Raw genomic sequence first — 13,553 nt, forward strand, 5'->3', positions numbered from 1 at the left:
GTCTTGGCTTCCTGATCCTCAGTTCCTTAGTTTGAGTTCTGTAATTTCTCCCAACTCTGCCGCCACCATGAGCAGTACCCTCTGAGAGCCCTTGCTTCTTATCCTTACTGCACCCCACTTTGTTCTAATATCCCCAATAGCCAGAGAGATTCCCAGTAAAATTTAGGACCAATTAGGTCACCTCTGCTCAAACCCTAGCAGCTTCCCCCATCATTCAGGGAAGCTGGAGTCCAGCCTACGAGCCCCTTGATCCCCCACTCCACCTGTCCCCTCCCCAACTCCACGCCAGCCACAGCCTCCGGTACTGCCTCTCCATTGCAGCAGGCACCACCCACCTGGGAGCTCTGGCTCCTGCTGTCCCCGCAGCCAGGAATCGCTGCCCTCAGCACCTGCCTGGCTTGTGCCCTCATCTCCTTGCCTTTGCCACTTTGTCTGAAGTTGTCCCCCTCCCCCATTGCTCCCATCCTCTTACTTACTTTCCTCCTTAGCACTATTGCTCTCTGACTTGCTGTGTACTAGTAACTTATCCTTCTTGGTCACTGCCTGTCTCCTCACTAGACTAAACCCCACAGGGAGGGGTACTTTCTGTATTTTGCTCACTGCTGTAGCTCAGTGCCTGGCACACTGCGGTACTCAGCAAGCACCTGCTAAATGGATTATTCCAAAAGCCTCCTGGTCTTCCTGCCGGCCACTCCATCCCCTGACCCATGCCTGCCTCACCTAGGTAGGTGGTGCCCTGTTCACCACTGAATCCCCAGCACAGAGCCAAGTAGGTGGCGGGCGTTCCATAGACACTGGTTCATCAGAGAAGGCCCAGGACTATACCTAATTCACTGCGGGTTTTTAGCACCCACGGAGTGCTGACATGTGGATTCACTCAAGCATGCAGCAATAGTAATGGAGTGCCTACTTATACTTGCTCTTTTTTATGTAATTTATTGATTTTTGAGAGAGAGAAACATCGACGTGTTGTTCCACTTACCTATCTACGCACTCATTGGTGGCTTCTTGTATGTTCCCTGACCAGAAATCGAACCCGTAACCTTGGTGTCCTGGGACAACATCCTAACCAGCTGAGCCACCCAGCCAGGGCTACTTGCACTTTCCATAAAAATTATTTTTTGTTTATTTTTAATGTTGCTTTAATAGAGAAGCTGACCTGAGGGAAGTCGCATGTTTGTTGCAGACTATCCTGTGTGCCTCATGGGCATGACCCCCTGACCCCTGACCTCAGGCCTGGCTGCAGCACTGAGGGGAGGCCGAGGCCCCACGGGGCTGTGCTCGAAGTCTGAGGGGTGCAGAGGGTTGCGGAGGCACCCCTGTGCAGAGGAAGCAGGCGGCCCACTCCCCAGCAGACAAACAGAAGTGACCTCAGGGACAGGTGGAAGTTCTGAAGCCATAATTTATTCCAAATGCACGTAGAGGGTGTGGACAGTGATCTCAGCAGAGACACACATTTCCAAGCAGGTCATAGCTGCTCAGTCTCCCAGCCCCAGCCCCTCCCTTACCACCTCTCTGGCCTGAGCTGGGGCAGGGGAGGGCCTCCTAGTTCCCACACAAAACACAGGAACCTAAGGGCTCAGGGAGGATCCCACAGCCTTATCTTTATTAGTATCTAGCAAGAAAAAAATAAAAAGTCCCTCCCTGCTCCAACCAACCCCACCTCCACCTGGTGGGTCCTCGGGGAGCAGTGTCTGCCTGGGGAACGCCCGCTGCCAGAGCTGTCCTTGGAGCCTGGGCACCTGTGCATGGCCACCCCTGGGGCCTGTAAGCTGACCACAGGCTCACTCCTCCACACGTGGGGACGGAAGGGCAGCTGGCACTTCCCCAGCCCTCAGCTGTCAGCCTTGGACACTTTGAAAAGATCAGCGATGTCCAGCAGAGCTTGGCGGATGTGGTTCCCAAAGCGCTGGGCGTTCTGTGGGAGCCAAGACTCAGACCCAGCTCCAGGCGAGCCCCTGCCCTCTGTCCCCACAAAAGAGGACTCTCCCTAGCCAGGCAGGGCCCAGGGTGGTGCCCCCTCCTCAGGGCTGAGCGGGAGCAGGAGACTCACCGTCTCTGAGCTGGAGAACTTGCTGGAGATGTGGAAGAAGATGGTGTTCTCACCCGCGATCATGTAGGAAACCCCATAGCCGTCATCCGCCACCTGAGGCAGCACCGGGATGAAGAAGAGGTAAGCTAGACCTGGAGCATCTGAGGCCAAGCTGAGGCTTCCTGGGAATCCCCACAAGATTCCCAGGAGGGCCCCCACCCCAGATGCTGCATTTTCACTTTTCCTGAGGTCAGGACCACACCTAGGAAACAGTGTGAAAACCCAAGAGCTTCCCCCCTCCCCCAACCCCCGATCCAGGATCTCAGCTTCCCTCAGGAGGTGTCTCTAGAACTCTGACTAACTAGCCCCGAGAGCGTCTCAGCGGGAGAGCTGCACGCAGAAGGGAAGCCGGCCTGGCGCGGTCCTGCTCCAGAGGGGTTCCAGGCACCTGTTTCCACACAGGGAAGGGTCACGGCTGTGTTCCTGATCTGGTCTGACCTTGAGGCCCTGCAATCCCCACTGAAACCCCGGGCCCCGTCCTACCCCCCTTCAAGGGCACTTACGGGGCCAAAGCCGCCACCAGCGCCCAGATGATTAGGGTACTTTTTTGCGTCAAACATGCCGATCTGGAATTGAGCAGTCTGGCTGGTGGAGAGGCGCCAGGGTTCAGAGAGCACCTGCAACGGGAGGCTGCAGCCGTCAGAGACCTGTGCTCAGTGCACGCCTGCTGACAGGTGGTGTCTGAGTACTTGCATGAGCCAGGCACTGTCCTGGCTGAGAAAGCAGAAGGAACACAGGGCAGGACCTCCCTGGCTGCTGCCCCACCCCCAGTTCTCACCATTACAGCATCTGCACAAAACAGCTGACCCGCCCGCCCCTCTGCCTCCCCTCCTCCACCTGCTCCTCCATTGGCTCCGCCCTCCCCTCCTGCCTCTGGGCGCTGGAGGTCCCTTCCACAGGAACGTGCTGCCAGCCTGATTCCCCTTAGCTTCTTCCCTTTCCTCGGGCACCCGTCACCCCTGACATGCCACACGTTCGTCTGTCCATCCCCCTCACAACACCACCCACTCCGTGCTCAGAGCCAGGACCACCTGGGAGGTGTGGAGCGGGAAGCCCGGCCCAGCCCTCCAGGAGCCGCGGGGACAGGGGACACACCCATCAACACAACTGACCTCAGCCAGAAAAGGGGAGCTGACCCCCAGGTACTTGGAGACCACGTACAGGCAAAAGAGGTGCCTGTCGATGCCAGCCCCCGTCATGGCCAGGCGGTACATGTTCTGGTGCTTCTCTGAGGCTTTCCGGAAGAGATTCTGGAGGTCTGCTTTCTGGGGGGCAGAAGGGAAGCAGTGAGCAGCCCTGACCCTCGAGGCGGCATGAGGCGGGGGCAGAGGGGTGTCACCTCACTGTGTGGCCAGGGGGGCTCACCGTGTGGGACCCCTGTACCATGGCCTTGACGAAGGCTGTGGACTCATTGGTGCAGGAACGAACGGTCTCGGTCCGTCCCTCCCGGAACAGTCTGGTCATCGAAGCTTCGTAGGTCAGGCAGAACTTGCCCTTGTCCTGGGAAACATGGAGGGGTGAGCCTAGCAGGTGGAGCCCGGTGCTGCCTGCACAGCGCCAGCCCGAGGGCCCCTACCCGGAAGTGAGCCAGCTGCAGGGCGATCTGCACGAAGGCATCGGGGCTGGTCCGGCACTTCTTGATGAGGCCTTTGCCGAAGGGGAAGAACTGGAAGCAGTACAGCTCCACGTCGTCCGCCAGCGCCTTGGCCACCTGGTAGGAGCTCTCGATGGCCGCCTGGCACTGCGGAGACACAGAAGGGTCAGGAGGCTGTGCTGGGCTGTCTCCAGGCTCTCGACACCTTCGGGGGGAGAGAGGCGCTGACACGTGCCCCATGACCACCAGGCTCATCCCTCACAGCTTCTCTAACCACCACTGGCCCCGGATGTCCGTTCACCCTGTGGCTAGTCTGGACCGGAGAGCTCCTGCCACACCCACTGGGGCTGGGCCGGAGGGGAGGGGGCCGCAGAGCATCCAGGTACTTGTCCCGCTCCCATGCCTGTCCCCGCCCCTTCTCGGCCTTCGCACCCGCTCGGGAATGTCCCACTGCAGTCGCTGAGGTGGCGTCAGCGTGAGGTTCGGTTTGCCCACGCAGTGCCCAGTCTCCGTGTAGCCCAGGTGGAAGATGTCAGTGCCCAGGGCAAACTGCAGGGAGAAGGTCGGGCTCAGAGCCGTCCTCGTCCCCCGCTGTCGCCTACAGCCTGCCCCACAGGGCTCCTCTCTGGCCTGTTACCTCCCAGAGGTGCCCCATGATAGGGGCGTCTGCCCACGAGTGTTCCGTGTTGAGACCCAACAGGCCATTCTTGAAGGCCACGAGGGTGAAGGACTTGTCGAACCACCTGCGGGGACAGCAGACGTGGTGATGACGGAGGCCGGGGGGCGGCTCGGCGGCAGCGGGGTGGGGCGGGGCGGTACCTGTTGTAGCAGTTGCCGTGCAGCAGGGCCTTGCCGTAGAGGCTGAGGCTGGCCTCGTTTTCGGGGTCGTAGCTGTGAGACTCCTCATCCAGGACCACAAAGAAGGCGGCGCGCTCAATGGCATCCAGGGCAGCCCTGTTCTTGCCGGAGCTGAAGAAGGTCTGGCGCGCCTGTGCCCACTCCACTCTGGGGTGTGAGGGCAGGGTGAGTACAGGGCCAGTCGGGCCAAGGACGAGGGCACCACCCAGGACCCGGCCGGGCCTGGAGCGGAGCACGGTGGGCTGCCAGGCTGTCCTGGAAGGTGTCCCTGCCCCCTATGCACCCCCTTGCTGCTCCCCAGTTAGAGGTTATGGCAGCCACGCCGCTGCCATTGCCACCGGTGCCCTCACCACTGTGGCCGCAGTTTGCACAGATGCTGTGCCTGGCGCGCCCCTTCTTTGGTCATGCCTCCGGCTCCAAGTCCTGGGGCGGGGCCACTCAGGCCGCAGACGGGGCACTGCCCGCCCAGGACCTGGCTGTGGCTGGGCCAAGCCCCTCTCCCCAGGAGGACATGCCACTGGGGTACCTTCCGCCGGCAGTGAGGGCCGCCAGCCGCTCCTCCCCAGGCTGGGGCGGGGAGGGGTCGTCCAGGATCCTCTGGAACTGCAGCTCCAGGTCCCGGGGCTTGAGCAGGTTGGAGCCCTTGAGCAGGTTGGAGCCCTCGTAGAGCCACACCTTGAAAAAGCGGCCCTTGTGGTAGACGGCCACGTGCCTGCTTTCGTTGAAGTGCTGCAGCACGTCTGTGACAGAGCCAGCGCGTGGGCAGGGAGCACCTCCCTGCCCGGCAGCCCTGGGCGGGGTGGGGCCCACCCGCCACGAGCCTTCCGTGGCCCCTGTGGCTCCTGCTGAGCAAGGCCTCTGCCTGGGCCTCCCTCCCCCCCCTCCCCCCCCCCCCCCCCCCGCCAGGGCCTGTGCTGGCTGCTCCCATGCCTCTCGTTTATGCCAACAACAGTCCCCAGAGGCATTTCCCAGAAGAGGAAACAACACAGACGCCCCGTGTCAGAAGTGCAGGCTGCTGCTCCTGTCCCTGCCAGACCCCCGAGCTGCGCTCCCTGTCAGTCACGGGCAGCAGCACCCCTCCGGGTGCTCCTCACTCGGGAGGCCTGCCCTGCCCGGGAGCCCCGCCGTGGGGACTCCGGGGCCCAGTACTAGCATCATGCCTGTAAGCAGCAGGCGGCTAGTTTTGGTAAAAAGAACTGGCCACCTTGACAGCTACACCCTGAGACGGCGGGGGTGCTGGTGACAAGCAGGTGGCAGGACCTAGCCGTGGCGGCCCGTAGTCGGGAGGGAAGGGGCTCTTCCTGACGGCCTCACCGCAGACGCTGTGGCCGTACCCGTCTCCTTGCCCGGGATCCGCGTGGTGTTGAACATCCTCTCCATCTGGTTGGAGCACATGGGCACAATGCCCAGTGCCATCACCTAGGAGGGAGGCACAGCATGGCTAAGGCTGGGCCTCCTCTCCCTTCAGCCCTCGACCCCAACACAACTCACAGGCTTGATGTCCTCGCGGTCCAGCTTGCGGCGGTACGTGATCATGGCGTGAACGATGTTTCCCAAGCGGGCAGCCTGCACGTCCGTGTTCTTGATGAGCACAAAGTCCTGCGAGAGAGAGCCGAGGCTGCAGGGCAGCGTGACAGGTGAGGGGTGCCACCCGGTTTCCCTGCTCGTGGCCTGAGGGATCTTGTCCCTTTTCCCCAGTCTGTCCCGTGCTCACTGTCAGGTGAACCTGTCAAAAATGAGATGCCCACCTGACCCCGTCACTCCTCGGCCCCAGCTCCGACCTGAGCGGTTTTTCCATAACCTATTTCCTTGTGTTTTGTGTAGTTTAGTTTGCCTTGAGAAAGGGGTTCCCACCACTAAAAACGAAACAAAAAAACCCAGCTTAAAACCTCAGGTACAGACGAGGTGTGTGTGAGTTTCTGGGAGGACAGGTGTGGGGAGGAAGGCAAGGACAGCATGCAACTCAGAACGAGCTGTGGCCTCGCCTGTGTGGCTCAGCGGCTGAGCATCATCCCATGCACCAAGAGGTCACGGGTTCGATTCCCGGTCAGGGCACATGTCTGGGTTGCGGGCTCGATCCCCAGAAGGGGGTGTGCAGGAGGCAGCCTGTCGATGTTGAGGTTTCTCTCTCATCTCAGTTTCTAGCTCTCTCTCCCTCTCCCTTCCTCCCTGAAAACCAATTATTTTCAGAAAGTGAGCTCTGGACAGTGGGAGAGCACTGCGGGCACACGGCTGTGCGATCCGTCCTGTGCACAGGCCGGGGCTGGGGCAGGACAAGGGCCGTCACGGAACATAGGAGCCAATGTGGCCTCCCCAGTGCTGAGAGCAGCCGCTCCGGGTCCACAGCGACACCTCGGCAAGCCTGTCTAAGGGAACCCCCTGGTAATGGCATCAGGATGGCTGCGAGCCCACAGCCGGGAGGCCACTGAGGGAACCCAGGAAGGAAGTGACGGCGCCGGGGCTGGGCAGCAAAGTGAGCCCGAGGGACCCTGCGAGGGGCTACCGGGTTCTCCGGGCCCTCAGTATCCCCATCGCCCCTAAGTTGCTTCCTGACTATTCTCTGAGGGCCTCTCCCATCTTCCTTTTCCTTCAGGCCTCACCCCAGAATCCCCCCTTGCCTGTGGAAAGGGCCACCAGGGCTCAGGACACGTGGCTACCTCTTACCATCACATAATAGTTGCTGTTCACCATGAGGGGGTTCCTGCCTCGAAGGTAGATGTATTCTTCCCACCAGTCACTCACCTGTAGGTGGGTGCGAGGTTAGGGCTGGCGTAGAGGGCAGGGTGCAGGTGGCCAGGATATGAAGGGGGTGAGGGTAAGCCCAGAAGGGGACTCACATAGTTAGTTGCCCACCACGACTTGAATACCAGGTACTTCTGCAGCCTGGGGGCAATCTTGTCCTGGAATTCCTTGGCTAGTATCTCCATGCGCTGATACTTCTCGTCATCCAGCAAGGGCCGCACAGACTCCAGGTACTATCAGGCCAGGTTACCATCAGTGTGGGGGCCAGACAGCAGTTGCTGCCTCTGTCCCGACCCTGTTCTGACCCAGCCTCAAATCCGCTCTCAAATCCACTCTTTGAAGGGGACAAATCCTGAGTTCAGCCTACCCTGCCCACCATGATGCCTGACACAGGCCCTTACCCGCTGAATGGTGGCTTGCACGCTGGGCACGGGAAGCTTGGGCAGGGACGTCTGAAAGCTGTACAGCATGGGCCGCCCACTGGACAGAAGGCGGACACAGGTCTGGGGGTGCAGAGCAGAGTGTGTTGGGCTGGGAGTCAGGGGACAGAATGGAAACAAACAAAGTTCTACAACCTAGCCTCCAGCCAACACCTAAGGAGCTGGACCCCAAGCTCTCAGAACTAGGACAAACCCACGTGCAGGCACCGGTGCTCCCTGCCTGTCCCCTCCAGCTCAGGACCCCAAAGGGGGTGCCCGGGTCTCAAACCAGATGCCTGAAGCCCTCCACCACTTCCGCTCACCGCCCAGACTTTGGTGCTTCGGCTGGTCTGGCCATGCGTCTCAAACATCCACCCGTGGTAGGAGAGCAGCAGCTTCAGGGTTTGGCGGAAGAAGAAGATGCCCACGATCCAGACCCCCGTGGAGAAGATGGCCATGCTGACCAGTGCCCGTGTCTGTGGGGTCTGGTAGGGGCCAAACCTGTCGGAGAAGGGGAGAGGGGAAAGGGCTGCAGGGGGTGCACGGGAGGCCAGCCTCAGGGGAATTCTGACGCTGCACCCGCCACGGCTGTGAACCATCTCGGGGGAGGCACCTCCCTGGGTACACTCACAACTAAGTTACACACACACACACACACACACACACACACGGACTGGGGCCTGAGGTGATGGTGCCCAGGGGTGGGCTGCTCCTACAGCCTCTAATGGCTGTCACCGTGTCTGCCCGGCTCAGGAACCCTGGCTTTGAGGCTCACCCAACCTCCTTCGTGGCCCTGTTCCTCACCTCTCAGGGAGGTGTTTCTGGATGTAACAGACCAGCCCATTGGAGATGTCCAAATTGCAGTAGGAAGAACCCACTGTTGCCAGGACAACAGCCAGCCAGCTGGTAGGGCTGCCAGGATACACACCCCTAAGGATGCCATTCTGTGGAGCAGAAACAGGCACGCTTACTGGCGGCAAGCAAGCACCTGTGAGGTCCTGGTCTTCGCCTGGGAGGTTTCTCCTTTGGTCACCTGCTGTGTTCTTACTACTTCACGTCTGGTCTTCCCCTCCTCCACACCCCCATACCTGCAGCACCCAGTTACTCAGCGCCTGATGCTACTTCTCGCACACCTGTCTCCCCTCCACACCTTGAGCACACCTCTGGTTTCTGCACTGCTAGAGCCTGTTCCCCAGCGGAACTGCCAGCCAAGCTTGAGGTGGAGGACCTCGACAATAGAGCAGCAGCTGACACCTGGCCCCGCCTCTACAAGGCTCTGTTCTGCACCTGCTGGCAGGAATAGGCCAGGAGAACCACCTGTGCGCACCTTGATGCGAATCAGGCGTTTCTTCCAGGCGTTGATCTCAGTCAGGTAGAGGTGTTTCAGGGCCTCCCGACTGAGCCGGAAGTCAAACCCATCTGGGGTCACAGTGAACTGGAAGGCCACAGCCTGGTGCGCTTCCGCCATCCTGGGGGTTGGCTGGCACCTGGGAGGGAGCAGGGAGGTGTTTGGGTGGGCTCAGGTCTGCCCCGCCCCCAGCCTGCCCCTGCCCCCACCGAACTAGGGGTCGCCCAGCCAGCGGCCCAGGCCCGCCCGACCCCGGCCCCCCAGCCCGGCCAACGGCCGGCCGGCAAACCCTCGCGCCCGCGTTCAGGGCAGGCTCCGCTGCACCGGCGCAGGAGTCAGGAAGGGGGTCAAGGCCTTGAAAACTTCAGGATCCCGTAGGGCAGTGAAGGGCGGCCTCGGGGTAGAGGCGAGGTGCCCCGGTGTCTTCCGGAGCGCGGCGGGGTCCGGGGCCCCCAGCCCCGACCGCATGGGGCCTGGCGCGTCCTCGCCCCCGCATTGCGCTCTGGGCCGCCCGGGGCGGGGGCCTGTGTTGCCCCCAACTCCACTCACAGCTCTCGGGTTCACTCCTGCCTGCGTGTGGGGCCAGTCGCTCTGGCCCGTGTCCCCGCGTCCTTCAGGCCGGCCACCCCGCCCCGCCCTCACCGGAACCTGACACCCTCTCCCAAATTTGGGTTGAGAAAACAGATGCGGGGCGGCAACCAGAACCCCTCCCCTCCATGGCGGAAATCGGGTGTGGAAGGGCAGCTTTCCGCAAGGTGAAGATTGCTCAAAGGTCTGGGGACCCGGCGCGGAGGGTGGGGGTGGGGCACAGGGTCTCACGTGAGCGGGTGGCATTGGAGCTAAAAATAGTCGAATGTAGGGGAAAGGTCACCGGTGTCAGCTGTGCGGCCTGTGCCCCGATCTCCAGGGCGCAGGGTTGAGCAGCCCCACCCAGGGCGCACTTTGCACCACTACTCCCCAGTCCCCTGCCAGTTTCTCCGAGGATTTATCACTTCTAAGCTGGACCCGGGTGAGGGGTAAGGGAGGGGCCTGCAATCGGCAGAATGGACCCGGAACCACTTTCAAGCCCAGAGCACTGAACAGCCATGCTTTTCAGGAGGGGAAACTGAGGCTCAGAGCAGGGGTCCCTTTGTCAGTCTGTGTGCATCCTTGTTGGTACTTTTTGCTGGACTGAGCAGGGCTAGAACAGGGTGTGAAGTAAGAAGCTCGTTTATTGTTTCAAGGTACACAGCCCAGGGGTTCCCGCCCCTGGGGACCTGCTCAAACTGGGGGAAGAGTTCACCCTCCTTCATCTCACTGGAGGCTCAGGGGTCCCCAGGGCCTCCTGCTCTGTGCCCCTCCCGCCCCCCCAAAGTCCTGCAGGGGAGGCTCTGGGACATCCAAGGAGCTGTGGGGTGGAGAGTCAGGATGGGGGTTGGAGGCTGGTCAGCTGCCCCTTCTGCTGGAAGTACAACTGGAACCGAGACTGGGCGTACTCCTGGGGAGGAGACCACCCCACACACTGGTGAGCAGGCCTGGGAGGCATTCCCACAGCTCCCATCTGCCTACAGCCTCCCAGGGCTGCCCTGAGGCAGGACCAGAGGTCCCTGCGACTCCTCCTCCCCCACCTAACTGGCACCTGGGTTACTCACCAAGTAACCGAATTCTATGGTGGACATGGATGCCTGGAGGATGGACCAGAGACCCCAAAAGAAGTGGGACGCCAGAGCATACCTGAGGGAGGTGGGGAAAGCAGGGGGATTGGGAGCACGTCTGGCATCGCCTGAATCTGAGCTCCAACTTCTCCCCCACTGCCCTAACCCCACCCTGTCCCAACTCCTCCCTCCCATCAGCCTTGCTCCCCCACCCCCACTTGGCACTGGCACCCTGTCTGCCTCTTCCGAGGCCCCCTTTCCTCGAACCCTGCTCCACCCTGCCCAGCCACCTTTCCTCACCGATTAACCTCTACTAGCAAATCTTCTTCCAGTTTCCTCTGCTCCTCTGGGGACACGATCTCACCTTTCTTTGCCTCCGCCAGATAATGGCGAATAAAATGGAGCTAAGATCAACAGACCCGAGTCAGGAAATGGGAGCACGGAGCACTTCCCAGTTAACCCTCTTTCTCACCACTCCAACCAGGTTCACCTTCCTTGTTCACAGGCCAAGTTCTACTCCCCAGCCTCCAGCCACATACCTGCTGCCCCTGCGTGGGGTAGTCTGCAGGCTGTGCTTTGTAGAAAGGCCACTCCTCGTGAGTATAATCATAAACCCACTCACAAAAATGGTTCCCAATGTCAAAGCCCCTGGGGGAAAAAGGTGGACACTCAGTCCCCAAATCTGCTGGGCGGCTGGGAGGCAGAGATGGAGGCCTGGTCTGAGCTCCAGGCTCTGTGAGGACAGACCCTGGGGTCTCACCGGTAGTTGTAGCTGCTGTACTCAAAGTCGATCAACATGATGCTGTCGGCGCTTTCTGGCTCTGAGAGCAGCAAGATGTTCCCTGGGGGATGCAGTGGGGTACTGGTCACTCCAGGGCCCTCGGGCCCCTGCACCTTAGATGGGAAGACTCAGATGACGTTTCCTACCTTCCTGGATATCGTTGTGGCAGAAAACTACTGGTGATGGGGTAGAGTCGAGCAACTTCCTGCAGGGGACAGGGGCATGTGTCTGAGCAGGAGGGACTAGGGGCGAGTCAGAGCCACCCTGTGGGCCCTCGGGCAAAGCCTGGGAGGCCACTGCAGGTTCCCAGCAGCACCTCCTGTGCTCTCTGCCCTCTCCCCATCCTGTCCTGCCTGCCCTCACCTGAGGTTGCCCATCTCATCCTTCAGGCTGTACATCTCCAGCAGGTTCATCTGGGGGAGGCCAGTGGGGGGCAGGTCCAGGATCTGCTTTAAGTACCTGAAGTCCAAAGAATGGGGTACACTCACTCCACTATCCCTCTCCACCAGCTCTCCTGTCTACGCTGGGCCAGGCTGTCCCGCCATTTCCCTGTCACTGTCTGGCCTGTCTGGCAAATGCTTGGAAGCCTGTTTTGTGAGAGGCCATGCTAGACCCTGGAACACCTGATCCACTAAGTGGCCGGCTGGACAGAGTCATGGACACTTGGTCAGAGGCCAGCCTGAGGGTCCAGCCAGGTGTGCAGGAGCCCTGCGGAGGTCCCTGACTCACCGCTCCATGGTCCCAAACAGCCAGTGGGGCTCCTTGGTGAAGGGCATCTCCATGCCATGGAACCGGGCCATCTTCGTGGCAATGGCGGCGGACAGCACGGGCTCTCGCAGGTCTCGCGTTTTCAGTGGCAGGCTCTGCACCCAGGAACCTCTCAGGGTGGTGAGGGGGCTGGGGCAGGAGGGGGCAGGGATGGGGCAGTGGGGGAGGTCAGGGTCTCGCGGTTAGGGACCTGAGGGCAGACACTGGGAAGAGGCTGGGGGCTGGGGAAGGAGGTGCCTCGTACTGGGATGTACTGCTCCAGCCGGCCCTCTGGAAAGACTCCGTAGAGTTGGGGCCCCAGGGACCGCTCCGCAAGGATGGCGAACATCACACTTTCAAGGACCAAGGAGTCCACGCCCTGAAGGAAGATGCACAGCGAGGGGCGGGAGTCGCACGGTCAGCGGCTGGGCAGCGCGCGGAGGGTCTGCGTCCTGCTCCCAGCACAGCGCAAGCTTCAGCCCATAACCGGCAAGTTCCAGCCCCTGAGCCTCGGCGTCTCAGCCTCGGTGGGACAGTGCCACCTGCCAGGCCCCCTGGGCAGACCTCGCTCCGGCCTCACCTGCAGGATGGCCCCGTACAGCCGCAGCAGCACCTCCCGCGGCTCCTCGCCGACGCTGGGCAGGTGGTCCGGCAGCGAGCAGCGGAAGAGCAGGTTGCTGAGGCCCCCGCTGCGGACCACACCGGGGTCTCAGCCGCCGCCAGCGCCCCGCCCTGCCCGTCCTCCCCTGCCCCGCACGCAGAGGCTGCAGAACCGCGGGGCATCCTCGGAGCCCTTGCCTGCCCCCGCCCCCGCCCGCAACTTGCAGGGGCTGACCCCTGACCTCCCACCTCACGGGGTCAACCCGCAGCTCCTCCGGCCGCACCCGGCGCCAGGCCCCGCCCAGGTACTCCCGGCACCACTGGTGGGCTCGGCGCTCGGTGTCTCGCGACTGCGCGGAGCCCCGCCGCTGGTTCGGGACCGCTTCCGGGCACTTAGGTTGCCGCACGCAGTCCTTGGCCAGGCGGCCGCCGACAGTCCCACCCCCAGCCACCGCAATTCCCTCAGCCGCCATGGCGAGGGCTCGGCCCCGGCCCGGCCCAACGCCCGGCGCGCTCAGCCTCTACGGATGGCTCTGCGGCTCACGCCTCTGCTTCCGGCCCGCCGGCGCCCCTACGGTCGCGCTCGGGCCTCTCCGGCTTTGTTCGGCTCCTTGCGACGCCACTCGGCTCTCTCCGTGACCTGGTCCCGAGCCCTTTCGGAGGCCAAATTCTGCGCGTCTTCTCTTGCCCCGCCCCTGCTCGCGCACGCTCTGGGCGGGGCCGCAGGGGAAAAAGGAA

At 61.8% G+C, this 13,553-nt stretch overlaps 2 protein-coding genes across 5 annotated transcripts; both read right to left on the reverse strand.

The window, feature by feature from the left end:
* Positions 1–1,384: 1,384 nt before the first annotated feature.
* On the reverse strand, positions 1,385–11,026 carry CPT1B (carnitine palmitoyltransferase 1B). Of its 4 annotated transcripts, XM_080659440.1 has the most exons (20): positions 10,988–11,026; positions 10,685–10,766; positions 9,033–9,192; positions 8,510–8,649; positions 8,029–8,206; positions 7,688–7,789; positions 7,382–7,519; positions 7,209–7,286; positions 6,036–6,143; positions 5,879–5,963; positions 5,071–5,284; positions 4,506–4,691; positions 4,324–4,429; positions 4,119–4,235; positions 3,669–3,833; positions 3,458–3,592; positions 3,205–3,357; positions 2,596–2,709; positions 2,054–2,146; positions 1,385–1,918 (listed from the first exon to the last, which is right to left on the reverse strand). In XM_080659440.1, the coding sequence occupies exons 3-20, from the start codon at positions 9,171–9,173 to the stop codon at positions 1,835–1,837; spliced, it is 2,337 nt and encodes a 778-aa protein (XP_080515566.1). In that variant the 5' UTR covers positions 9,174–9,192; positions 10,685–10,766; positions 10,988–11,026; the 3' UTR covers positions 1,385–1,834. The 4 variants fall into 4 exon arrangements, with proteins under 4 accessions (XP_080515566.1, XP_080515563.1, XP_080515564.1 ...); XM_080659437.1 differs by lacking the exons at positions 10,685–10,766; positions 10,988–11,026 and adding an exon at positions 9,603–9,805; XM_080659438.1 differs by lacking the exons at positions 10,685–10,766; positions 10,988–11,026 and adding an exon at positions 9,343–9,631.
* On the reverse strand, positions 10,240–13,518 carry CHKB (choline kinase beta). The gene is made up of 11 exons (XM_080659441.1): positions 13,065–13,518; positions 12,796–12,904; positions 12,481–12,594; positions 12,198–12,331; positions 11,832–11,927; positions 11,615–11,673; positions 11,448–11,529; positions 11,227–11,335; positions 10,988–11,091; positions 10,685–10,766; positions 10,240–10,530 (listed from the first exon to the last, which is right to left on the reverse strand). Exons 1-11 carry the CDS (start codon positions 13,286–13,288, stop codon positions 10,456–10,458), a joined length of 1,188 nt encoding a protein of 395 aa, XP_080515567.1. The 5' UTR covers positions 13,289–13,518; the 3' UTR covers positions 10,240–10,455.
* Between the last annotated feature and the right edge of the window lie 35 nt (positions 13,519–13,553).

This window comes from Plecotus auritus (genome assembly GCF_963455305.1).
Source record: "Plecotus auritus genome assembly, chromosome: 3".
In the NCBI taxonomy this organism is placed as follows: Eukaryota; Metazoa; Chordata; class Mammalia; order Chiroptera; family Vespertilionidae; genus Plecotus; species Plecotus auritus.

Excerpts from the sequence above, each read along its gene's own strand:
- CHKB (XM_080659441.1), bottom strand. The coding sequence starts at position 13,288 with ATGGCGGCTGAGGGAATTGCGGTGGCTGGGGGTGGGACTGTCGGCGGC. Across the intron at positions 12,332-12,480 it reads GGCTGGAGCAGTACATCCCA|AGCCTGCCACTGAAAACGCG; the intron begins GTACGAGGCACC and ends TCCTGGGTGCAG. Across the intron at positions 11,336-11,447 it reads TACAGCAGCTACAACTACCG|GGGCTTTGACATTGGGAACC; the intron begins GTGAGACCCCAG and ends TTTTTCCCCCAG.
- CPT1B (XM_080659440.1), bottom strand. The coding sequence starts at position 9,173 with ATGGCGGAAGCGCACCAGGCTGTGGCCTTCCAGTTCACTGTGACCCCA. Across the intron at positions 7,520-7,687 it reads TGCAAGCCACCATTCAGCGG|TACCTGGAGTCTGTGCGGCC; the intron begins GTAAGGGCCTGT and ends CTGGCCTGATAG. Across the intron at positions 2,147-2,595 it reads CTGGTGGCGGCTTTGGCCCC|GTGGCGGATGACGGCTATGG; the intron begins GTAAGTGCCCTT and ends GTGCTGCCTCAG.